Source organism: Pungitius pungitius, chromosome 3 (genome assembly GCF_949316345.1).
Source record: "Pungitius pungitius chromosome 3, fPunPun2.1, whole genome shotgun sequence".
Taxonomy (NCBI): Eukaryota; Metazoa; Chordata; class Actinopteri; order Perciformes; family Gasterosteidae; genus Pungitius; species Pungitius pungitius.
Genome location: NC_084902.1, coordinates 18,566,338 through 18,591,417, shown reverse-complemented (window position 1 = coordinate 18,591,417; position 25,080 = coordinate 18,566,338). Strand labels below are relative to the sequence as shown.

The following is a 25,080-nucleotide window of genomic DNA, read 5'->3' as shown; positions in this document are numbered from 1 at the left end:
TGACGCTAAATGTTGCCTTAATGTAATTTGTCAGGAGATCATCAGGAATGCTTGACACAATGCCAATAGGCCTAATTTGACCGGGGAACGGTTCTTTTTCATTTTGTTTGACATATCATATCAAAGTTTCTTCCAGAGGGAATTTGTAAATCTCTTGATGTCTGTATGCCATGAAGAACTTATGATAAAGCTTATGCAAATGAGGCGTTATCTTGTGTTCCAGCTTTTTTTGAGTCGTTGATGTAGTTTCACTCTATAGAATACATGGATGGATGAGTACAGAGCAGCGACGGGGATGAGTGGATGTTTGGAGGACACACACTTATTGCAACCACCGAGGGAGCAGCCCTGCTGGAGTCACCCTGTGTCTCCTCTCCATGCTCACGTCCTTACCAGTGAACTTCATGCAGAGACCCACACACACACACTGCTCTGTAACCTTGCTGTATTTACCTACCCTATATAGACTTTTTACTCACGCCCCCACTCATTCATTCAAAGGGGCTTTTTTTTAATGGAAAATACATGTTTACAATATTTGCGTGAAATAAAAAATGTTAATACCAAAAGATCTAGCTACCTTTTGGGGAGCTGTCCTGTCGCTGCAGTGGTGAGCACCCTGCAGTAGCAGCCTGTGAAAATGTCCCTAACTGCTGCAAAAAGAAGATTTGATCAATTGCAGGAACATATGACAACATAGAAGTGAAAGGACTTATTGATCATGTTGATCACGAGGCGATCATCCTGTAGTCTGTTTGTTTCTTACCATGCCGTGTATTTCCTGTGTTGTAGGTGATCTACACCTCATTCGGAGGCTCGCCTAAAGGGCTGCACTTCAACAATGTGATCGTGGGTCTGGTGCTTCTGACCAGAGGGCGCGATGAGGAGAAGGCCAAGTGTAAGTGTTCTTGATGAGTTAACAGGAAGTCTGTTGGCTGTTTACTGTTGTCTTTTTTGCTAAATGTGACAGTATATGGATGCTTACAAACAACCATAAACTACAAAGAACAGTCATATCGTTATGGGAAAACTGGTTTACAACAAATACTGTACTTACTCAGTAAGCACAGTATGCATGACCAGTTATAGTACGATTCCACATTCTGAATATTTAGTGTGAGTGTTAGTTGAAGGATTGGTTTGGGTATTATGGATGGGTTGTATGAGGTACTGAACCTCCACAGAGGAAGCAAAGCATTGTGCTGCTGCCTAATATAAGGTAGCCCCCAAAATCAGGGGCTCTCCTAGAAGCGCCTCAGTTTGAGTTTACTTAATTACTTCTTTGTCTACGCTCTCTTCAAAGAGTTTTACAAAAACAGTCATTTTCAATCGACGTGGTGGTACTGCAGTGGTATTTCTTTCAGCCTCTCTGCCTCTGTTTATTCTTGCTCTTACAGCTGTGGTGAATGTGCTGTAGGCAGGCTCATCTATCAGGACCTTATCGACCTCTGCTACATGCGAGAGGCCAGCCCTCCTGGGATAAGGGTGGAATCTCTTCTGACACTCTTTGTGTGTGCGTGTGTGTGTGCCCTCAGACCTCTTCAGCCTGTTTGCCAGCGATCTAAGTGGACACGCAGCCAGGGAAGATATAGAAGCAGTTCTGCAGGTCCTGGATGGAGAAGTTCCGACCTCCCTCAAGAAGTGCTTCAGTGAGGTCAGCAGTTCTACAAAAAAACCAGACAATTTGCATACATGTCCATCCCGTGGACTTGCAAATTGGATGCACTACAGACGGTGACTTCAACCAAACAATCACGTTTTATTTTGGCCATCCATGTACTCCTCCGTTCCAAATGAAAAGTGACTGGTATCTGATGACAGTAAATCCCTGCTGCCACCGAATAACATTTCACATGCAGATACTCTATTTGCCAGTCTTAAATTGCTTCTTATGCACTTACTCAAGGGGTGTTTAGTTGAAACTCAACCAGGTGCATTTAGTGATTTCTTCATGCAAAGGCCTGGAACGTCACAATATCAAATTGCACTAAGATTTAAGCGCTTATATATGGAAGTAGTTTAGCAGTTTTTTTAACGTCAACAACCGTCAAATAAGTAGATTCAACTAAGTAATATTTCCAAAATGTTTTCAAATTCAACTGATGCATATTATAATGTGTGTTAAGTCAAGTATAAAGTGTTTCAAGTCAAATAGAGACTGCAAGAATGAATGAAATCACAGAAAAATGTTCATCTTGAAATAAAATGTTTTATTCCCCAAGGGATGCCAAAAAAGCTGCGGCGGCTAAAATTAAAACGCTCCATCAAAATGTAAATGTAGTAGTTCTCATGTATCGGTCCAATTATGGATACAACGGCAGTTACCCCTGATCCAGGTGACCCCTTCCCCAATTCCCCTCCCCCGATTCATTGATCTATCATCACATCACTGGTCCCATCATTATTACATGGGTGAGAGGCGGACACGTGCAGAGCATCTTCTCCTTAGATGATAAATAATAATACATTTTATTTACAAAGCAGACATTTAAAATCATAAGAGCTTCATACCAAAAACTTCATCACACAGGTCAGGCACTTAGCTGTGTGTGTGTGTGTATGTTGTGGCAGGGGGACAAGGTGAACTATGAGCGCTTCAGGAACTGGCTGCTACAGAACAAGGAGGCCTTCACTCTATCCAGATGGCTCCTGTCTGGAGGAGTGTGTGTCACACTCACAGATGACAGCGACACGCCTACCTTCTACCAGACACTGGCTGGCGTCACACACTGTAAGTCCCAAACACACACACAACAAACTCCGGGGATTTGAAAATGGTGCATGTGCACACAGTGTTTACTTGTTGACAGTAGCCCAACACCAATCAAAAAATAACAAGCTTCCAGACATGTTTGTTTATAAGAATGCTGTAATTAACTTCCCACAACACGGGGAATACTCCAAATATGTTATTTTTATTAGTTTCTGTGGTTGTTGGTGTGAGCTTAGTTCCATTTTGTGGGAAGTTTTTTTCTGTACAGGTCCTGTAAAGAAAATTGGTTAAAAATATCAGTGTTTCAACAAAATCATAAAAGGTGTCTGTGTGTGTGTGAACCGGTAGGATACAACTGTGCCATTTAGCTTCTTTGTGTAAAAATTAGGGCCGGGACTTTAGCGCGTTAATTACGATTAATTAATTACAATGTGAATTAAGATTAATTAATTACACAAAAAATAACACATTAAACATTTTTTACGCATTTTTACACTTATTTTTTGAACCGCGGAACGTTTCTCACTGGATGAGTTTCGGAGGACCGATCATACTGGAGCACCAACTAGCGTTCATGACTTCAGACAACAACAAACCACAGTGAACATGAACGAAGAAGCTGACGAGACCGTGTAGTTTGGCCCTGTGAATGGGAAATCTTATTATAATAAACACACGGATGGAAGCGTCAATAAGAGCGTGGTTGTGTGCAAGCTATGCAACAAGGAATTCACATCGAGCCTCAAGTATCACCTCAACGCAAAACAATTAGCAGCTAGCATGGACGTTAGCCCGACCTGAGTACAAGGACCCTCACCCAACCCACACTGCACCAGATGACTGGTTTAAGGACCAGGGTAACTAAGTCCACGTCTGAAAAAATAACCAATGTTCTGAATGTACTTGAAAGTATTGGTCTACTTAAAAAAAACATAGTTTACAGAAGGTCTACTTACCTATAGGCTACCTTAATTTCTGAAAGTACTATATTTCTAAATATGCTATTGCTACACTTGTCTGCTGGAATTGGTTGAACAAAAATAAAAATCCATAAAAATCCATGTGAAAAAAATTACTTCTCACTGTTCTCAGGTCAAATATTTATGCAATTAAAATGTGATTAATTTCGAGTAATTAATTACAAAGCCTCTAATTAATTAGAATAATATTGCTAATCGAGTCCCGGCCCTAGTAAAAATACCTAATAAAATATAACAAAATGTGGAGCAAAGTGCCATTAAAGCCTCTGATGAAACAAGTTTAAAGAAAATAAGACATAATTCAATAGTGTCATATTCTGAATTATAGTTGACTATAAACGTGCATTTAAACATTGACAGAAAAGCAGTTCTTAAAAGTCGACAAGTAAATTTAGCCAAGCTTTATTTTGCCAATTAAGGACAAAGAGCTGACTCCTTTAATCTGACTCTTCCCAGTCTATCCTCTTAACGTGTGTGTGTGTGTGTGTGTGTGTGTGTGGAGAGAGTGTGTGACTGACACCCTCTGGTTCTTAACTCTTGCAACAAGGAGAAGGCTTGACTCATGACAGAGCTGGAATCCTTTGCTAAATGGCGGCGTCACTGTGTTATCGCAGTAGAAATGCGTGGGAATAACCGGCGTGAGGACGGGATGACGTAGTGAGGATAGTTTGCTATGTTACCTGCTGGCTGTGGCAGCACCTCTCTAAGGATGCGCCCTGGATAATGGTATGGTATCTCTGCTGTCACTCGGGGAGAGTCGCACCTCTAGGTGGGTATCAGGCCATTGAGACCACAGTAGTTGTTCAGTGTAGATACCTCGTGGTAACGTGCTTTGTTGGTAGTCCGTTTGTTTGTTCACCCTTTTGATTTCAATTGATCGAAAAAGGCACTCTGTTTGATTTAGTTTTCTAATTGGTTCTAAATGGAAAAGAAGAGCTAAAACGGGCATTAAATACCCTGTAAGGATGCTCACACAGGGGGCTGCAGGAGTGCAAGTCTCTCCACTCACGTTCCACTAATACAGTTAAGATAGGGAAGCATTTGCCAAAGTAAACCAAGCCAAGCTCTTTTTATGCCACCATTATGAAGATTTGAGACTTCCAGCGCTCCACTGACAATCGCAGAAGCGAATGCGAGTGACCCTGAGACCGGTGGGAGATGTGCACGAGGCAATCCATAGTCCTGGTAATGACTTTTATAGATTAGGAGTCATAGCTGTCATGAGGAATACGCCGCATGATGAATCAAGTGTTTATTTTCCTCTTTGTCTATCAGGACTAATCGTTTATGGACTAAAAGAGCTGATATCCACTGCTTGATTCATCGTTTTAGCGTTCAGTGTGCTTGTTTGATGATCTTTGCCGGAGGCTATTTGTTGAGTAAGCAGTGGTTTCCAATCAAACTTTGAGACAGAATGGTAGTTCTAGGCCAGTTCTAGTAGGAGGCTTAAACAATCTCGCTCCATGCCCCAGTCCATATAGCCCTCAATCATTTATCCTTCTCATATTATTTCTTCCTTGCCATTTCCATATAGTCCAGCAGCCTGTTCGGGTTCACCTCTGGACAACAGCAAGTCTTAGACAGTCCATGGTGTCAGTGTGCTGCTTCACCAGCAGCCGAACCACAACCCCCCCGATCCCGCTTGTCTAGAACTGTGACCGACAGCTGCTGGAAAGCAAGCTTTGTGGAAAATGGTCAACTATCACGCAGAGGAGCATCGTATCCACTTCTGCCAGGAACTCACTGCGGTTTGAATCATGTCTCGTTGCCTGGGACACCTGTCATGCTTTGGCTCCGTGCCAAAAGCTGGCTGACTACCTGCCGAATCCTATTACCGTAAGCTGTAGATTAGCATGTTGGAAGACGGAAGCGGGGTCATTGACCCCGGCAGAGCCTCATATGCTATATTGGGCTGATCTGTATCAAATATGCTTGCACCCATTGGCTGTTCCATAACCCCAGCTAGGGCTTGTTGTGGCCTCGTGACCACTATCATGTAAAATCTACTGGTCAGCAGGCCACAGCTCGTAAGTGCTCTCATTGAGTTACATCTTGGTTTGTAACCTAGTGCATCAGGTAACTTGTTCGGCAATTGACTGAATGATTACTTGTCTACCCCTTTTAAGGCCAGCTTCAATCAGGCATGTTTATAAAGGTTCATTTGAAGTTTGCCATCTGTTGCTTTTTTAGTTTTATTCTGATCTTAAATGTGATACATTATAAGTAATGCTTTTTGCTTTCACAAGTCTAAACTGTGGTCATGGGGTTCAGTCATAAAAATCCTACAACCGCATTAGTTAACATTACCATACTTATAAGTCTTTGTCTATTGTGAGTTTCTGCAGACCTCAACCTGTTAAAGAAGCCATGTTGCTCTTTAGCATGATGTATTATAGTAGGAGGTGAATAAAGAAACCCTTGAACATTGACCAAACATTGAATGCAAATAGTGAATTAACTTCTTCAATTCCTCTGAAACTGCACCTCCTACGTCAACAATATCGCATTTCTTGTTCTTTCCTCTGTGTCGTGCCCCATTAACTCTTATATACTATTGACTCCAATATGTACCCTGGCAACATGTCTATTAATACTCATAATGTTTACAGTGCGTTTTCTTGTGCTTCTTAACTCACCTCTGCCTTTTACGTCAGGATCCTCACCATATACGCTTATTTGTAACACATCTCAAGCTCTTCTATAGATGCGTTGCACAATGACATTGTCATACATGGACATACTTTTGCTATCTTCATATTATTGTTAGCCACATTCACATGCCATATAAAAGGAAAGCTAACCATATCTTTTTGTGAGTAATGCTTCCAACAGTTAAACTTCTTTTGTTAAAACCAATCTAATTCCTCTGATTCATTTTGCACATATCTTATTTTGACTTTGTGTTTGTGATCCTCAAGTGGAGGAGTCGGACATTATAGACTTGGAGAAGCGCTACTGGCTCCTGAAAGCCCAGTCCAGAACCGGCCGCTTTGACTTGGAAACCTTCGTACCACTGGTCTCTCCTCCCATCCATGCCTCACTGAGCGAAGGTAAGACAATGGGAACCTATTTTGTGCTCCTAATCTGGTTATCAAGTGGATACAGATATAACCCCAAACCCCTCTTCCAAGACTTGCTCAGTATAAGAGTGATCTGATGTGGCTCTTGTTTTCCAGGCTTGTTTCATGCCTTCGATGAGAATCGGGACAATCACATCGACTTCAAAGAGATCTCCTGTGGACTCTCTGCGTGCTGCAGGGGGCCCGTGGCTGAAAGGCAAAAATGTAAGCAATAAAAGATCATTCGTTTGATTGCACAATAACAACAGCAGAAAAGAAGCATAATTTCTATGAGATTTTGAGTACCTCAGTCAAAATGATAAATAAAATAAAGACATAAATAATCCTACAAAGCCTTTCCTCATTACAGCTGTTATCTGGAATTTTCTTATAAAGAAGCAACAAATATCCTTTAATACCATATTCGTTCCTCACCACTAAAATGGTCTCTTTCCCCAACAGTTTGCTTCAAAGTGTTTGATGTGGACCGCGATGGAGTTCTGTCTCGAGATGAACTCCATGAAATGGTGGTGGCTTTGCTGGAAGTGTGGAAGGACAATCGCACGGACACACTCCCTGTAAGTCTACTCCAGGATGCGGCATTATTTGGCGATTAGGGGATCGAGGTCCTGCCCGTACACCTGCCAGAACCAATCATGAGCCAATCACAGAGCACACCCTCTCTTTACAGCATCAAATAACTAGAAGCAGACCTGTCAGGAATAAACATACGTTGATGTGTAATATGGAAAGCTAGCTAGCTAGCTACCCTTTTCCTCACCACCATGTTGTAAGCAATATTTCATGGCTTCACTTTGAGGGGCTGTCAATTATTTTTTAATATTTGATTATTATATTTAATTTTTAATTACATAGTTTATTACCAGATTATTTCAGGGTAATGATGGCAGGTAAAAATGCATGTTGTACTGAAAGGGCAGGTCAGAGCAGCGGCCCCCTCTGGAATTTAAAATATTGGTATGATATTTTTCTTCCCCGTTCTTTTTTAAATTTCTTTATATATATTTTTTTTAGTGCGCTACGTCAAACTGTCATTGCGTGTACAGCTGTGACGGGCAATGAAACCATATGTCTATCAGTACATCGCCCTTTCCTGGCGTGGCAAACAGACCGATATTGATGATCATCCCAGCATTTTTTGAATGACTAAATCTCCCTTTGCCACCGTCAGGATTGTCTTCTTTCACACAGCAGTAGCTTAGGAGAAGTTGCATGGGCTTCAATGCTCAAAGTGCCTTTGTTTTCCTGCAGGAACTGCACAGCAGCGTGTCCGACATAGTTGAAGGCATCCTGAAGATGCACGACACAACCAAGGTGAGATGCCACAGAATCCTCATTGATTGTCTTTTTTGCTTTCCACCCTATAATATAATGTGATTTAAAACACTAAACTCCAGCTTCACGTTGTCGTAGTTCCACATATTGGCACTGGAAGCTTTGCAGTACACCCACAGAAACCTCCCTCTTATCTTATCCTCTATTCTCACCAACCATAACCACAGCAGATGAATAGATCTTCTGCTTGATTTAGGTCTCGCAGGGGATGTTTTAAAAATTCTGACTTGTATTTTTTACTCCTCACCAGCTGGGTCACCTGACCCTGGAAGACTACCAGATCTGGAGTGTAAAGAGTGCGTTAGCCAATGAGTTCCTAAACCTGCTTTTCCAGGTCAGAACCACCGCACAGTGTACAGTGATTACAACCCCTACTGGCATGCAGTATTTGTTGATAGTGTTTTTTCACCGTCTTTGTGTATTTCTCTGGGTCCAGGTCTGCCACATAGTCTTGGGGCTCCGGCCTGGTAGTCCTGAGGAGGAAGGACAAATCATCAGGTACCTACCTGTCCTACCCCCATCTGTCATGTGATTGTAACAACGTTGGAGGTCTAATGAACGCTTTGTCTGTCTCTCTGTGTGTAGGGGTTGGCTGGAGAGGGAGAGCAGACATGGGCTGCAGCAAAGTCAGAACTGGTTTCCCATCTCCATGCTGTGGTGGCAGCAATGGAAGGACTACGTAAAATATGTAAGTCGAGATTAAGCAGGAGGGATCTGAATATGCACTGATATTATTAACGCTACACTGCTACTTATCTTTGTGAGCTGTATTCCACTTACAGGGAAAATGTGGCACAGTTTTATGTAGATGTCCAAACATTGTTGATAGTAAATGTAATCTAAATGTTTGCTAGACAGACGTTAACGTTAACATTCTTCTGCTTGCGGCCTTGCCAACGAGGCTCGTCCATATCCTCTTACAAGCACAGCCTCAGGGTCACTTGGCTGCATTTAATCGGCCAGTTTAATATCCAAGTCAGCCAAAACACTGAGCAATGTATCTTTGTCCATAGCGTGTATTTTGAGATTCCATTTACGCTCGTGGAAACAGAGATAGTTTGCTATACAAGCAAAGAGCCTGAGGAAGTTCTGCCTTTGAGCGGCACCTGGAGCACGGCTCGCGGAATACTACCGCCTGTTAAGATTGCCTTTGGGCTGGTTAATATGTTTTATACAACAATGTACAATACAAAATCATAATGTTCAAGCAATTAAAAAAAAAAACCAACAAGTCAATTTTTAGATTTGTTCATCTGATATTTAAACTTAATTGCACATAGTGTTCATGTTAACCCATTTTGCTCCCACCAACTAATGTGTAATGGCATTGTTTTAAGGCCACACAGAAGCAGTTAATGGTTTTAAAGTTAATGTATGACATGTTGATGAAGAGTGACAACTGTATCAATCGTATCCACACTTGATGCCATTATTGTCTCAGACAGCTGGGAAAACAGTCGACCTGTCTGAATTACTAACAACATCTGTAATGTCTGCAACTGGGCTTTATTTTTCTAACAATGAACATTAAAATACACATCCTTAAAGGGCAGCTGAGCCTCACACTGTGGAGAGAAACCTAATGCCTCACACGTGTATATAGCAATTTGTTACTACACACTAAATGCACAGTCCAAATCATTGCACACCAGTGATGGTGTGCCCCACTAGTCTACTCCCAGCTTTCAGTGTTACATTCCATTCATCTCACTGGTCAACAAGGCCAGTGCCAAAGTGTTGGATGATACGACTACTAACACTAATACATTTCTTTATGAAACTAATTTTTCCCATGACATCAGTGTCCAGGATGGTAGCTGTGACTACCCCCACACTTTAATCACCGGTATCACTTTAAACAATGACAGGGAATTCCCTGCTGTTGTCTCCCTGTCCAGGAGCATAAGGGCATTGTGGTGGAGCAGCCATCCATCCTGAGCTCGTTGAGAACTCCAATGTCCACAGCCACCATAGAGCCCGCCCCACCAGAACGACTGGGAGGACTGGGAACCTTCAGCTCAGTCAGCCCCACTGAGGAGAGGTCTCCTGATGCGGTTTCCAGCGCCTCAGAGGCCACAGAGACCGGTTAGTCAGCACGTGTCACATACCGGTTGATAGCAAAAGAATGCTAATAATAATGAAAAAAAACACTTCACACATTAGAGTGCAGATACAACCCTGCTGCTGTGATATGGGAATTGGTTCTATAGTTCAATTATTTTATTTTGTATATCCCAAAATTACAAACTTGCCTCAGAGGTCTTTACAGTCTGTACACATGCGACATCCTCTGTCCCGAATCTCTAACATCGGCACAGCAAAAACTCCCCAAAAAATAGAAACCTTTCCATGGGGAAAAAAGCGAAGAACTCTTAAGGAGAACGTCAGAGGAGGGATCCCTCTCCCGGGATGGACAGACTGCAATGGATGTCATGTGTACAGAATAAACAATGTAAAAGGTGTACAATACATTCAACTCCTATAAGAGAGATGAGTCAAATAATTACGAGTAGTAAGCCAGATGTATGGCAGGACCACTGCAGGGGCAACCAGCATCAGATAGAACCACCATAGCAGTAGCAGGTGTCAGCAGGGCCACGGCAGGAGGCAGGAACAGTGTCCAGATTGAATCATGATCCATGGAAACCTGTGAGGCGGGAAAGCACAAAAAAACTGTGGGAAAGAAGCTAAATTAGTAAAGTGCATTTATAAAATGTGGATTATTGTAGAAAGAGAGAGTAGCTCTTGTGTGGCCTAAGAAGTCCTCTGGCAGTCTAGGCCTATAGCAGCTTAACTAAGGGCTGATCCAGGCTAACCTGAGCCGGCCTTAACTAGAAGAGGAACGTTTTAAGCTTTATCTTAAATGAACTGACCGGAAGGAAAGAATTTGGTGCAAGGAAGCACTTCCACTTTTGTCCACATGGACAACCAAATCCAAAATGAAATGAAAGTTCCTGGCAGTGACTTAACACAATCAAGGTGGACCATCATTCTGCTGATCTTTTTATAGTGATGTATCAGCCAGGGCTTGTAATGTAGCTGTTTTCTATTCTTGCATATTCTAATGCAATACTTACTTCTTGATCAGTGAACTACTCAACATTTATACTGGCATCGTTACGATGACCACATTTTTGGAAATGTATATACAACTTGTATGATAAAGCATCCCAACTTGACATTGCTTGTATTTGAATGCCCTCTGTTGTGTGTCTGTGTGTGATTTCTGTTTGTTTCTCCTCTTGTCTCTTCTGTCCTAGCAGCCTTGAGCCCTCAGGTAGCTCCCTCTGCTGCAGACAGCTGTTTTGCCCGTCAGCACAATGTATCGGACAACAACAATCAGTGTTTCTCTGGAGCCAACGGCCACCTCCCCTCCCAGCTGGCTGCCCAACGACCTGGAGCCATCGATAACCAGCCGCTGGTCAACACCGACCCCATGAAGGCAAGGACGTGTTTGTGTGTGTGTGTGTGTGTGTTTGTGAGAGGGAGACTGCTGCTGAGTTCATTTCTTGGTCATCACTACTGAGTCTGTGTGTAGTAGTTGTGTGAAAGCTTTATTTAGGAACTGTGGCGCAGTGTTGTTCTTTAATGCCAAGATTAGCGGATCAATCCCCGGAAAGTCAGACTATGAACCCTGAAGTTAGCCAGGCGCTAGCCAGGCGATCAGTGCAATCAGCATTCTTATGGTGCACAGGCCAAATGTCATTGACGTGTACATGTGACGATTAGAATAAAGTATTCATGAGATTGCTCACTCCCGGCAAGAAAGGAAATACGTTATACGTTACGTTATTCCCAAGATGTGGCTTTAAAATTTGAGAAAACATATCTGAATTCTGAGAAATGTGCATGTTTGGAAAGCAGTGTTACTGTATAAAAGAGGATGGGCACATTTCTGGAATTCTTTGAGGAGCACATGTTGTATTTGGTTTGCTTTGTGAATAAAAAAAAAAAACTTTAGAAATAATTCAACAAACGGATAAAAATGTATTGTCAGATGTATAATTTTAGCCAAGAGTAGTTGTTCTCAGGGGTTAGCTTACTATACACACACTTTCAGCCTGTAAAATAACAATGTTGTTGTCTGATGTTTGCAGCAGTTTTTGGTTTTTGTTATTTTTTGTAAATGATAACCCAATGGTTAAATCAGAAAACTGTGGAAGGACAATTTTCTTTGCAAAAAACGATCTGAGATTGCTAATTATTAGCCACTGCTCCTCACCTGGCAAAGGCTCTCAGGGACCAGATGGTGCTTCCTTTTTCTTTTGTCTTATCTGCACATTACGCTGTAGTGGTAGCAGGCTGTGCATAGCATTAGGGTGCTGTCTATTATCTGTAATCTGAGTAGGCAGAATAGGGCCTTTTGTGCACGTATTGAAATGATAATGTCTGTGCTGTTCCCCTGCAGGCCCCCACGCTAACCATGGAGGGAGGCAGGCTGAAGCGCTCCTTGCAGCTGGTGCCTGGCAGAGACTTTGAGACCGTGCCAGAGCCGGTATGGAGGGCCCTCTTCCATTGGTACGGTGCCAACCTCAGCTTGCCGCGGCCGGTGAGTGAATGCAGTCGTCCTCCCAACAGCTGATCAACCGAACTATCGTTGAGTTCAAGCTAACCGGGCCAGAAGCACAAGTGGGCCGATGGAAGAATGATTTAACAACAGCCCGCAGTTTATCCAAACAGGTTGATTTGGAATTTAAACCTCGAGGCAACATCACAGATTATGCTTTGTCATTTGAAAAGATGGCAGGCATTTGTTATTAATCCACCAAGGGGCCCAAGACATTGAAATGATGTCAAGGAGAAAATATCTTTCTCTTTGGCACAAAGTCGTGAGACCCTGTCTCTGTCAGATAAGAGTAACGGAGGGAGGGTCCCTCTCCCAGGATCAACGAGCATGCACAATATGTACTGTCCACAGAATAACCAACATAAAATCACGGTACTCAGACAGATTGTTGCAGAGTATGAAACTTCCCCTTCCACCCCTGCAGGTTATCCTGGAGAGCAAGACAGGCCAAGCAGAGCTGGAGCTCTTCCCACGCTACCTTCTCTTCCTCCGCCAGCAGCCGGCAACGCGCTCCCCCCAGTCCAACATCTGGGTCAATATGGGTATGACCAGCCTGCGAATGTTCCCACCGTATTTACCCCCACCAAGAGGTAATGTAAGCCTGCAGCAAGACCAGACCAAGCCGTCGACAAATGCTTCTGAGCTACCTCGCATCCCTCCCTTTTAATCCTCCTAAAGTGGATTGATCCAGCCCAGGCAGGTTTCTGGTGTGGGCAGTGGAATGAACCAATGGATGATGATGGGGAAAACCTACTGATCACCCTAATGGTTGCATAATTCAAACCATCCAATCTTCACAGACCTTGCCATTCAAGTCTTATATAGTTCCTTGCATATAAGTATTCACCCACGTTGGACTTTTTCCCATTTTCTCTTGTTACAAACGAGACCATTTTAAAACAAGAACATGCTTTGATCCATACCATTCCATTGTAGCTCTGGCTCTATGTTTACGGTCATTGTCCTCCTGGATGATGAACCTTACAGAGATGAGTCTTCTCTCTGGCTGATTTAATATTTCTGAACCACAACCTCGAGCATCCGGATGAAGCAGCCTGTAAAGGTTGCTTTTTGTTTATTGAGGTATCCGTGTGGATGACACTTAAATGTACCACATCATTTTGGTAACTCCCGCCCCTCAAACGCAGACTGGCCCATTGTAGCACAGCATCAGCCAGCTCTGAAAAGAGCAAATGACGCACAATAACTGTAGCTGGATTTCAATCCTTATTTATTCTTTTGCATGATAGCTAAACTAACATAAAGATGTCTTGCTGTGCAGAGAGGGCAGATGATAAAGCATGAAGCGTAGCTGTACAGATTGGCTCCCGAGTGATCGGGCATCAGCACTCAGCATGAGAGTACTGATCTGAATCAGGCCAGCATATCAGGTTTCAGACCCCAGTGGAACTTTGGATACCACCATGACTTGTCATTGCAGGACATTAACACTCAGCTTTGTAGCTAAATATCTCCAATTGATCTACTCAATCATCGTATTCTGCGAAATGTCCTTCAGACAGTCCGAGTGGAGCACTCAAACAAGAGTACAATGGTAGACTTGAATAGCAAAGCTGTGGAGAAGGGTAATAACAACATTTAAAAATCAGATTAAATCGGATGGCATCATTAATCATTTTGAAGCCAGTTACAGAAAGCTTTTAAATTCGTAGGTTTTTATTGTAATAACCACGACTGATTTGGTTTGAATGTGATTCTTTTTTTAATCCAATCTGTTCACTTAATCCACTAAATTGATTGACCAATGAAGTTTGTACTGATTGACAAAAAAAGCCTCTTGCTGCTTCCTTACAACTAATCCTCAGGCACAGAATGCTGTTGTGATCTTGTGTGTAGCCAAAATGAGTTCTGAAGCACGCAACAATGTTTACACCACAGATGAAGTCCTTCGGGCCAAGAGAACATGGAATGGAAAAAAACCCATTTGTGCTGGGTGTTTGGGTCACTTTGTGTGTGTGTGTGTTCCTATCTTACCTGTTAGCAGGTAGCGTGCCGTCTCCCAACGCTCCCCTGAAGAGGGCCTTGGCTTACACAGGCTGCTTCAGCCGGATGGCCACCATCAAGGACATCCACCTCTACCTTTCCCAGAGGCTGCGCATCAAGGAGGAGGACATGAGGCTCTGGCTCTACAACAGTGAGGTGGGTCACAAAAAAGCTAAAGCTTGCATGGCTTTTCATGAAGTGCCAGATAGTGGTCAGCTAGTATGTGACACAATGGCAAGTGATATATAAATATATATTATATTTGGTAAGGGAAAACACTGAATAGAATAAAAGCTTGGATGATCCTCGTCTCATTCAGCTTCTTTTTGGTGGCTTAGTCACTTATCTGAGGTGCTTCTAATGATGCACTAATTCCAGTATGAAGGCTTTATTCAACAGTACCTCCGTTTGTCATATACTCCTGAATTGATCTATGTTGAATCAAATGACCTCACAGCGAAGCAGGGGACAAGTAGAATTCCATTAAGAGAGAAGAACTCGTATCTCACACAAAGCGAGGATGAGAACAGTAGTTAATAGCAGATTAATATGTTGATACCAAATGGTATCTTTATAATTACAATAATAAGCATGAAAGAACAGAATCCTCATTTCATAGTCCTAATTGATCAATAGTTACCACTTTTGTCTTGCAGAATTACCTCGCCCTCTTAGACGATGAAGATCACACCCTGGAAAGCCTGAAGATCTATGATGAGCAGCAGCTAGTAATTGAAGGTCTGAAAAAGCAGGATAAACAAAATCCACTCTTCAATATTACAAGTTATTCTGAATATTGGCATATGTCAGTGCAAGTGACCTGATTTATTCTCTTCCCCCACAGTCAGGAACAAAGACATGAGCTGGCCGGAGGAAATGTCTTTCATAGCCAACAGTAGTAAGATGGACAGACACAAAGGTGAGCTGCATTAGAGACTTTTATTTTATTGCGCTTTGTAAATCGATTGAATGGTTGTTTAAGTCAGCATGTACTGATGCATGGTAACTGGGCTCCATTAGAAATAGTTCATTTTTGGCCAGTATTGACTGATATTCTAGAATGAACAATTTAATTGAATTTCATATTAAAGATTTGTTTTATGCATCTATATGTAAATATGTAATCTAATAAATAAAACCGATAAGCCCGCTTTTTTCACACACTGTTTTCTATCCTAGTTCCCACAGAGAAAGGAGCCACTGGCCTCAGTAACCTTGGCAACACCTGCTTCATGAACTCCAGCATCCAGTGTGTGAGCAACACCAAGCCTCTCACAGAATACTTCAGCTCAGGGAGACACCTCTATGAGCTCAACAGGTGCCATTTAAGTCATTCACTTGGCTATTAATCTTGCCGCCCTTTGCCCAAACTCATTATAACTTTATTATGCCCATTGGTGCATTTACAGAACAAACCCCATCGGGATGCGCGGCCACATGGCCAAGTGTTATGGTGACCTGGTGATGGAGCTATGGAGCGGGACACAGAAGAACATTGCTCCACTCAAACTCAGGGTAAGCAGCCCCATCACTTACTTCCACACGAGAAGACCTTTTGTCAGGTATAGTCATCTTCATCAGCTGTGCTACAAGAGCACCTTTATCAAGTCACTTTAAAAATCATTTTACGGGTTTCATGAAACTAAAGTTCAAAATGTCATTCCTTCCTCTCCAGTGGACAATAGCAAAGTATGCCCCACGCTTTAATGGGTTCCAGCAGCAGGACTCCCAGGAGCTTCTTGCCTTCCTGCTGGATGGGCTCCATGAAGATCTCAACAGAGTGCACGAGAAGCCCTACGTGGAGCTGAAGGACAGCGATGGCCGGCCCGACAGGGAGGTGGCCTCTGAGGTCAGAGATCACGCTGCTCGTCAAAGAATATTCTCTTTGAATGAAATGAACACTGGGTTTTCAGCTGTATTTATATCTGAATCAATACCACCAAAGCGATCGAAGAAAATTTTCCTTTTACACCAACAGTCACAGTTTCTAAATATATATTTAATGCGGTCTGCAGTCTGAAGCCTGCAATGCAGTAACAGAATCTTGATTAATATTTCATGAGTACTGTCAATAGACAACAGTTGAATCAGAGTTGACAGGCAGTGATTGTTTAGTTATTATCAATACAATTTTGTATCCAATTTTTGGATGATAATAAATGGCCATGTGTATTTCACCTTGACAAAACAGCAAGCATGTCTGAAATGCTCAAATTCTTATGAAGTTTCCAAGACTGATGAATCGATGCTAGTCAGCCAATCATCCATGATCTTTTATTTTGCCAATGTTGCAGTATTAATGCTCTATTGGTGTTCCGTAGATCTGCTTACTTGTTGGTGTGTTTGTGCTCCTCCACCCTACAGGCATGGGAGAACCACCTCCGCAGGAACCGCTCCATCGTGGTGGATCTGTTCCACGGTCAGCTCAAGTCGCAGGTGAAGTGTAAGACCTGCGGACACATCAGCGCTCGCTTCGACCCCTTCAACTTCCTGTCCCTGCCCCTGCCCATGGACAGCTCCATGCATCTGGAGATCACTGGTGAGGCAGCGTTCGGAAAGATGCGGATGCTACCATTCTTTTCAAACCACCGGAATCAAATGTAATGTTGCTGTGTTTCTAGTCATCAAACTGGACGGCTCCACACCTGTACGCTACGGCCTTCGCCTGAATATGGATGAGAAGTACACAGGCCTGAAGAAGCAGCTGAGTGAACTCTGCAGTCTGAAGCCTGAGCAGATCCTCCTGACGGAGGTCCATACCGCCAACATCAAGGTACTGACTCTGTTCCACAGATCCAGATGTAGCCAAAGGGTGGGAGGCAATAGGATTCATGGTTTTATTTATCAATTAGAGCTCAAAAAGACGCTGATTACGCAGCCTCCACAAACAACACAACATTTATATTCATTGTATCGAGGCAGGCATTTTCGAGACTGATGACAGCACATAGAAAAGACACAAAGTATTGAGAATTGACATCATTTTTGCAAATCATATGAAAACACCTCTGTAATATACCAACTATTGTTTTAAATTATGATTTCTAAAAAATCAAATACACCCCATTACTTTTGAGGACTAATTGGGGCAGCTGAGATCCAAACCAAATGTCAGCCCAGCTTATGAAACTGACGCCAGTGAGTGTGTCTGTCATATTAATCCAGTTTGAATTGTCTAAGAAAGCATACAAGGTTTCACAATCATGGTCTTTATACTCCAGTGCAACTGCAACGTATTTCCTCCCCTCCTTTCTAGTTCGGGCCTAAAAAGGCCTTTTTCCAGTGTGTTTTAACCTCCACAGCTGCTCCAATTCCCACACACTGCTGTCTCCTACCGTGCTTTGAAGGGCTGGAGTCTGATTTCCCAAATTGTTGTGTTTAGAACTTTCCTCAGGACAACCACAAGGTCCGTCTGTCCGTTAATGGCTTCCTGTGTGCATTTGAGATCCCGGTGCCTGGTTCGCCAACCTCACTGAGCTCCCCCACTCCGACAGGTGAGACTGTCCCCTCACACCGGGCCTTTTTAGACCCTCGTCATCGTGGATTGGTTCAAATCCTCAGCTCCCTATTTTCTTCTCTTCATCAGACCTCCCCCCAATCGCCAACGGCTCTGCTGCTAAGGAGAACCTGGGCAGAGACCCCATCCTCATCCCCAACGGGGGTCCCAGCACCCTGGTGCCCTTTAACCCAGAGACGCCCCTCACCAATGGGGTCGCCAATGGACACATCACACCCATGCAGGAGAACCCCTTCACTGGATACATCATTGCCATGCACAGAAAGATGGTGAGAGCGCCATGTTTAAACGCAGCCTGGGTGTTTTGTACAGTGCATTAAATACGGCCTTTACAGGCAAATTATTTATGATTCAACGTCATTATTGACTGTGGTTGCTCTATAGGTAAGACAAAACTGTGTGGGATCTATAACTATAAAGTTGTCCTTTTTTAGATGCGTACGGAGCTGTACTTCCTGTCATCTCAGAAGAACCGGCCCAGTCTGTTCGGCATGCCGCTCATAGTCCCCTGCACTGTCCACACCAGTAAGAAGGATTTGTACGACGCCGTATGGATCCAAGTCTCCCGACTGGCCAGCCCACTGCCGCCACAGGAAGCCAGTAACCACGCCCAGGACTGGTAGGCCGACACTCGGCTCCGATCGCCATACATCGTTTTTATTGCATGGAAATTACTGCGTGAAAATTGTCGGTTGAAGCAGTGAAGTGAAGATAATTAAGAGCATATCTGCACAATCAGTCAGATCTTATCTAGAGCCGAATCCATTTCAAGTGCTTGGTGCAGTATCATTTACTCCAGGCTCAACCAATCAACCCCCATTGGAGCCCCATTGAGTCTGTTAAGGCGTTTTGTTGCACCTGCCGCTGTGAGCCAGTTGACTATCCATTGTCAAACAACAGAGAATCAAAACAAACCGTCTCACCTGAACATTATTTTCTCTTCCTCTGACCTGCAGTGATGACAGCATGGGCTACCAGTACCCCTTCACTTTACGGGTTGTGGGCAAGGATGGCAACTCCTGTGCCTGGTGCCCCTGGTACAGGTAAAACATGTAGTCATGAGTCATGTATCTAGTGTTGATTTGTTCCTATTATTATCTTAACATTGTCTTACTTTTCCTCATATAGGCTTGTACATGTGTGCCACATTTGAGTTAGCCAACTTGTTAAAATATCTTTCTTTCAGAGCCTTTTGCATCTACTGCAGCTGTACCTATGTGTTCACGTGTTTCCAGGTTCTGTCGGGGCTGTACAATAGAGTGTTCAGAGGACAGGGCCTCTGTAGGAAATGCTTACATAGCTGTGGACTGGGACCCCACCGCCCTGCATCTCCGCTACCAGACCTCCCAGGAGAGGGTAAAACACACACTCCATTCAATTTCACTTCAGTGAGGCTTTACTGGCACGACCATATTGTTTTTCCAGAGATAATATATATAAGTGTGTAGCCCTTTGTTTTCTATGGGTTGCACTGTGTTAATTATCAGCCACTCACCTTGATGCTCTGTTCACCCCATCATGAAAGAAAAGTGCAAAGGCTATGCTTATGTCGTTTACACAGTATTTAATTTTTTTCCTTTTCCTCGCAGTCTGTATTTGTCACCAGCACTATTATTTTATTACCTCAGTGCAGTAGTAAAGGCATAAAATAAGCTCTTGGAAAATCTTTGACCCTGACGAGGAGATCAGTGAGCCTTGTACTACAGATGTCTCAAAGTGTGGCTGACTGTGTTATGCTGCCGCTGGCTCATCGCCCTATGCACCAGTCACATTTAGGACCATTTTAGCGGCACACTTTTCCAGCCGGGTATGAATTTATTCCAGTGGTTATTCTTTTATATTTCTGAGATAAGAGCTAAGTAAGATAGGAAACCCTGGTAAACATAAAGGACCTTGATGCTTGGTATGACCACACAGAGTTACCACCAAGTTGCTGAATGCTGAATTCATTCAGTTACACAGGACCTACGGGCTTATAATATGTCTGTGAAAACCCTCAGTAGTAAGTAACTTTACAACCTAGAAGTATTGTGGTCCATGTCTCCATGGGGAAAATGCTGCTTTGGCTGAACAAAACACAGTTAGATAACCGCATACACGGTCAGATTATTGGCATAGTCCACTGGTTACGAACACTACAAATGGTTAGATGCCAAATCTATTACAAATTATTAGATGGTTTTTGCTCTGAAATCTTTACCTAAAAGATGGTTAAGAGAAAAGTGTGAGTTCATCCTCACCCCTCTCAGTATCACCTTGGTGGTCTCCTTGCAGATTGTGGAGGAGCACTGCAGTGTGGAACAGTCCCGTCGGGCCCAGGCGGAGCCCATCAGCTTGGACAGCTGTCTGAAGGCTTTCACCAGCGAGGAAGAGCTGGGTGAAGACGAGCTCTACTACTGCTCCAAGTGCAAGACGCACCGGCTGGCCACGAAGAAGCTGGACCTGTGGAGGCTGCCGCCCATGCTGGTCAGTGGCTCACTTCTAAGTCTGTGTCCGCTCTTAGCTTGGGCCTCACAGGAATGCATACTAAATGTGCTTTTCAGTGGTATTTACTGTCTGCATTGCACATAGTTTACAGTCAACGGCGTATGTGGGATGTGTGTTCACTTCTTCAGATTGTCCACCTGAAGCGCTTCCAGTTCGTTAATGGCCGTTGGATCAAATCCCAGAAGATTGTCAAGTTCCAAAGGGAGAATTTCGACCCCAGCGCCTTCCTGGCTCCCAGAGACCTGGAGCAGCGCTGCCTTCACTCCTGCAGCGAGAGCGAGGACCTGCTGAGGGTCGGAGAAGGCAACCTGTCTTCCATCTCCGCCCCCGCGGGCTTCTGCGACCTTCCCAAAGGTACCACGGGTTGATTCAAGTACACCCAAAGCAGCTGACCCCAAGGCAGAGGGAATGTCTTTAACACATGTCTTTCCCAACAGTCTCCCCTGCGTCCACCAGGAAGTCAGCCCCGTCTCTAAGCCGGACCAGCAGCCCCTCTGGAAGCCCCAAGTCCGGTAGCGGAGGCCGTAGGCCAGCCCGGCTGCGCCTGCCCCAGCTGGGCAGCAGACACCGCCTCTCTAATAGCAAGGAGAACCTGGAGGGAGCTGCCGATCCTGAGGCTGACGCTGAGCCGAGTGAAGACATGGAGGGCAGTGAGGCTCCTGGATCAGGGGGGGCGTTGACGTCGGAGGCGCTGAGCGGCAGCGAGGCGTCCAGCAGCCACTGTGACGTGGTCCTGGTGAACGGTGACAGCAATGGGCTGAACTCCGATGGCAGCACAGAGAGCAGCATGGAGCCGGACCACCCGCGGCTCCAGCACAGGGACAGCGTGTGTCTGGACGCCATCTACAACCTCTATGCAATATCAGTGGGTATCACACATCAACATCACTGCTACCAGCTACCAGGGTTCCTCAAGAGGCTTCTTTCTGCTTAGAAACAAGTCTAAAATACGTCTCCGCTCTCTGTCCACAGTGCCATTCGGGAATCATGGGAGGAGGCCACTATGTGACGTATGCCAAAAACCCCAATGAGAAATGGTACTGTTATAATGACAGCAGCTGTAAGGTAAGGCATTAGGACACTCTTTGTTATGTTTCCAAAAGAGTCAAAGTGCAGTGAATCTGCATCCATTATTCTCATCACATGCATATAGTGAAGGCTCGATTTGAAAGCTTGACAGACATAAAGTTCTTCAACATCAGAGCACTATGATGGAGCTATAGCCTTCAGGTAGCTCTCAATATGGTGATGGCGGAAACTACCGGTGCTAACAAAGCTAGCAGCATTGAGGACGTGAGGAGGAACCAACAGTTACACTCACATCTTATGAGCGTTCTGCAGCGCGGCGGCAATGAGCCAGGCAGTGGTGCACGCTCGCATGTGCTGAGGAAGCATTCTCCCTCAAATTCAATGTTGTGGAGAAAACCGCAGTCCCAAACTCCTGCATGAGGATAGCGTGTCTAACCTTTGGCGGGTGGGGAGCACCGGGGGTGCCACAGAAGTGAGCCACTGGCTTGGTGCTGATGGGTAGAAGCGAGCAGAGAAGTTGAAATTGTTGTTTAATGATGAAGTTAATGCTCTTAATATGCGAACCTCTAAATATGTACAGCTTGTCATTAAAATATCAGTTGTATTACAGGGATATTCTTTCCACAACAATAGACTGAATAAAGGTTAGAAACAAATCTGTTGTGAAAAATCCTTGCCTTTTAGAGCCTTCTAGTGGTGGATGCATGCCACTACATATCTTAAATCTGCCTGTAATGTCTTCCAGGATTGTCTCACCTGTTGTTCAACACATAACTGGTTGATTGACGGGCACCTTGAGACGATGAATCACCCACCCCCTGTTTAAATCCTTTGTTCACACAGGAAGTGCGCCCCGAGGAGATTGACGCTGACTCGGCCTACATCCTCTTCTACGAGCAGCAGGGAGTGGACTACTCCCAATTCTTGCCAAAGATCGACGGCAAGAAGATGGCTGATACCAGTAGCATGGATGAGGACTTTGAGTCCGACTACAAGAAGTACTGTGTCCTCCAGTGATAGCAGCTCGTCTCCCATCAGCCAGTGCTGCTCCGCGTGCTCTCTGCTCCTCGCGTGGAGCAGCAGAGGCTCATCCTCTGTGAAGGATCTGGATGAACTTCCAACGACTCGAGTCCCCGCCTTTTAGAGATACGTCGCAGCACTTTCTACACTTGATCGCAAACATATTGTACTGCAAAGATTCAACAATGAAGCCCCCCCCCCCCCCCCCCGCCCCCACTCCCCCAAAACCATTGTCCTCTTCTCCCATCGAGAACAGCCCTCGCCATAACAAAGTACCATTGTCCTTGCATACTAAGGCATCGCTGAGTGTATGCCGTTTGCTCCGTGCGTTTATCGCCTGTGATGTTGGAATGAAAAGCGTCATCACTCAATCTGAGCCTTTTGACCTGGAGATGGAAAGCAGGAAGGCCTCACAATGTCCCGGTGTAAAGGCCAAGCCAAAGATTGGCTACAGGTTGGGTTTGAAATGCCAACAGCCTGTGCTGATGGCATATTTGATGCCACAGATCAACTTGAGGTTCACGTTGGGCATCTAGTATATTGGATACTAGGGAAACATAAGTCACACGCTACCTCATCGCTTCCTGCAGCCTGTCAGCCCTAAAGTCTGTGACAGTATTATTGATAACTTCAAACGAATATCGCCCCCCTGCTTGGACACACTTATGGGTCCTGATGGAAATTAAAGTGGGCATTTTTGCCAAAACTGTTTCATTCCAGAGCAGCCAAATATCAGTGGTGATTTGTGCAATGTTGACTCGTGTGTATCCATAACTTCTTCGAACCACCATAATCTCAAGTGTCAGTCTGGGTTTGTTGAGGACAGGTGCCATGATTTCTAAAGAGATTTCTTTCAAGATCAATATTTAGTATACGTTTAATACTTCCCTTCGACGGGATTCTGCAAATGTGTTTTTATTTTATTGTTGATTTTTTTTTTTTTTTGAGGCCAATTCAGGTTAGCGGTTGAAATTAATCACAGTGCTTTGTCAGAGGCGTCAGGCTTGTTTTCACACTGTAGCAACATGAACTGACTGCTTCAACTCTTAAATTTAAGATCCAAACTCATCTGTGATACTAATGTACTGAAAAGTTGGGATAATGGGGATAACTTTATTGCACTCACAAAATGATTTTACCTGTCATTTTAACATTCTACTATTTATAGAGTAACTTAAATGAGCCCAGCACTGATAAAGCAACACACTCCCAGAACCGTGCCGGAGCCACGAAGGCCAGTTTAAAAAACTGATCAAAATTGATGTAGCAGAATGTGAGCTATTGTCTGTTCCATTCCATTTGCATTCATTTTTCTTGTCGATTCTTATGATAGTAGCGGTTAAACTGCTCTAGAGGTCCAGTAAGCGCACCTCTTTTTAATTCTTTTTTTTTTTTTTTGGACAAATGACACTGACATCACATGAGGACATTTCACGGACTTCAAACTGGTCCCTCTAGAAACAAACGACTTTTCCTCACACAGTGAGACAAACCTTGTTGAGTAGAAGTGGCGGCGTTCAGTTTAACACTCGGTCAAAAGTTTAGGTTTGTTTCTTGTGCTGTGGCACTCTCCCCCCCCCCCCCGAGTCCAGAAGACACTCGTTATTCTTTAAAGACCACCCATATGACGTCTCAACGTCTCCATACAATGAACACCTGCACAGTTTCACTCAAGTTGGCAGCCTGTCAGTGAATGATGAGCCACCAGGCAAAGAGGGCGGATCCCTCAGGCGCCCACACTCTCAAGGGATACTGGGATACTGGGATGCTCAGACGATAATGAGTCCCATGTATCATTTGGTGCTAATTGGAGAGTGAAACATTTTTAACAAATACACTTTCAAACAAATTCTAGTTATTTGCTAGCCTTTTTTTCCTAGATGGCAAGCTTTCATTTCAAAATAATGCAGTGTAAATTGTCGGGGTTTTAGATTGACAATGCATCAATATGTGTAATATTTAATTTATATTGGGGTTGTTTTCAGGAAATTCCTCTCGATGTCAAATGCTGACAATTCTATTGTTAGATTTCACACCTTTAGAATATAAGGTTACCAAAACATGTGCCCATAAAGCCAGTGCTGTGAGAGCGTTTCGCTTTACTGTTCTTCAAAAAATGAACCTGTAGTCAGACCTCTTACTAAACTGTCACATTTAGAATATCGTTTGTTGTCTGTGTGTCGAGTGTGAATATTGCTTGGTTCCTCAGTGTGAAGGTTTGGCTGTTTGATGTGACCTAGTCAGTGGGACATGCTGTGCTTGTGGTCCATTGGCAGGACTCTGTGTAGCAGCATGTGTGGAGGTCCTCTGAGGGCTCCGTCTGACCACTGTGAAGAGAGGAGAGGAAC

The 25,080-nt window shown here is 44.0% G+C and overlaps 1 protein-coding gene across 7 annotated transcripts in view; it reads left to right on the top strand.

The window, feature by feature from the left end:
• The window catches only part of usp32 (ubiquitin specific peptidase 32), a 37,930-nt gene extending 14,988 nt beyond the window's left edge, over positions 1–22,942 (top strand). The window contains exons 3-34 of one of the 7 annotated variants that reach the window (XM_037470776.2): positions 793–898; positions 1,536–1,654; positions 2,572–2,731; positions 6,612–6,743; positions 6,870–6,977; positions 7,215–7,330; positions 8,025–8,087; positions 8,359–8,442; positions 8,545–8,606; positions 8,694–8,796; positions 9,977–10,193; positions 11,369–11,550; positions 12,517–12,657; positions 13,100–13,265; positions 14,681–14,835; positions 15,336–15,417; positions 15,524–15,598; positions 15,859–15,997; positions 16,089–16,194; positions 16,355–16,528; positions 17,044–17,218; positions 17,301–17,452; positions 18,062–18,173; positions 18,266–18,465; positions 18,631–18,815; positions 19,153–19,239; positions 19,432–19,552; positions 20,471–20,662; positions 20,812–21,037; positions 21,121–21,548; positions 21,656–21,748; positions 22,556–22,942. In XM_037470776.2, coding sequence (XP_037326673.2) covers positions 793–898; positions 1,536–1,654; positions 2,572–2,731; positions 6,612–6,743; positions 6,870–6,977; positions 7,215–7,330; positions 8,025–8,087; positions 8,359–8,442; positions 8,545–8,606; positions 8,694–8,796; positions 9,977–10,193; positions 11,369–11,550; positions 12,517–12,657; positions 13,100–13,265; positions 14,681–14,835; positions 15,336–15,417; positions 15,524–15,598; positions 15,859–15,997; positions 16,089–16,194; positions 16,355–16,528; positions 17,044–17,218; positions 17,301–17,452; positions 18,062–18,173; positions 18,266–18,465; positions 18,631–18,815; positions 19,153–19,239; positions 19,432–19,552; positions 20,471–20,662; positions 20,812–21,037; positions 21,121–21,548; positions 21,656–21,748; positions 22,556–22,729 — 4,635 coding nt within the window. In that variant the 3' untranslated portion in view covers positions 22,730–22,942. Of the gene's footprint in view, positions 1–792; positions 899–1,535; positions 1,655–2,571; positions 2,732–6,611; positions 6,744–6,869; positions 6,978–7,214; positions 7,331–8,024; positions 8,088–8,358; positions 8,443–8,544; positions 8,607–8,693; positions 8,797–9,976; positions 10,194–11,368; positions 11,551–12,516; positions 12,658–13,099; positions 13,266–14,677; positions 14,836–15,335; positions 15,418–15,523; positions 15,599–15,858; positions 15,998–16,088; positions 16,195–16,354; positions 16,529–17,043; positions 17,219–17,300; positions 17,453–18,061; positions 18,174–18,265; positions 18,466–18,630; positions 18,816–19,152; positions 19,240–19,431; positions 19,553–20,470; positions 20,663–20,811; positions 21,038–21,120; positions 21,549–21,655; positions 21,749–22,555 lie in introns of all 7 variants that reach the window. The other 6 variants (XM_037470758.2, XM_037470805.2, XM_037470785.2 and 3 more) reach the window with 6 other exon arrangements.
• The last annotated feature ends 2,138 nt before the right edge of the window (positions 22,943–25,080 follow it).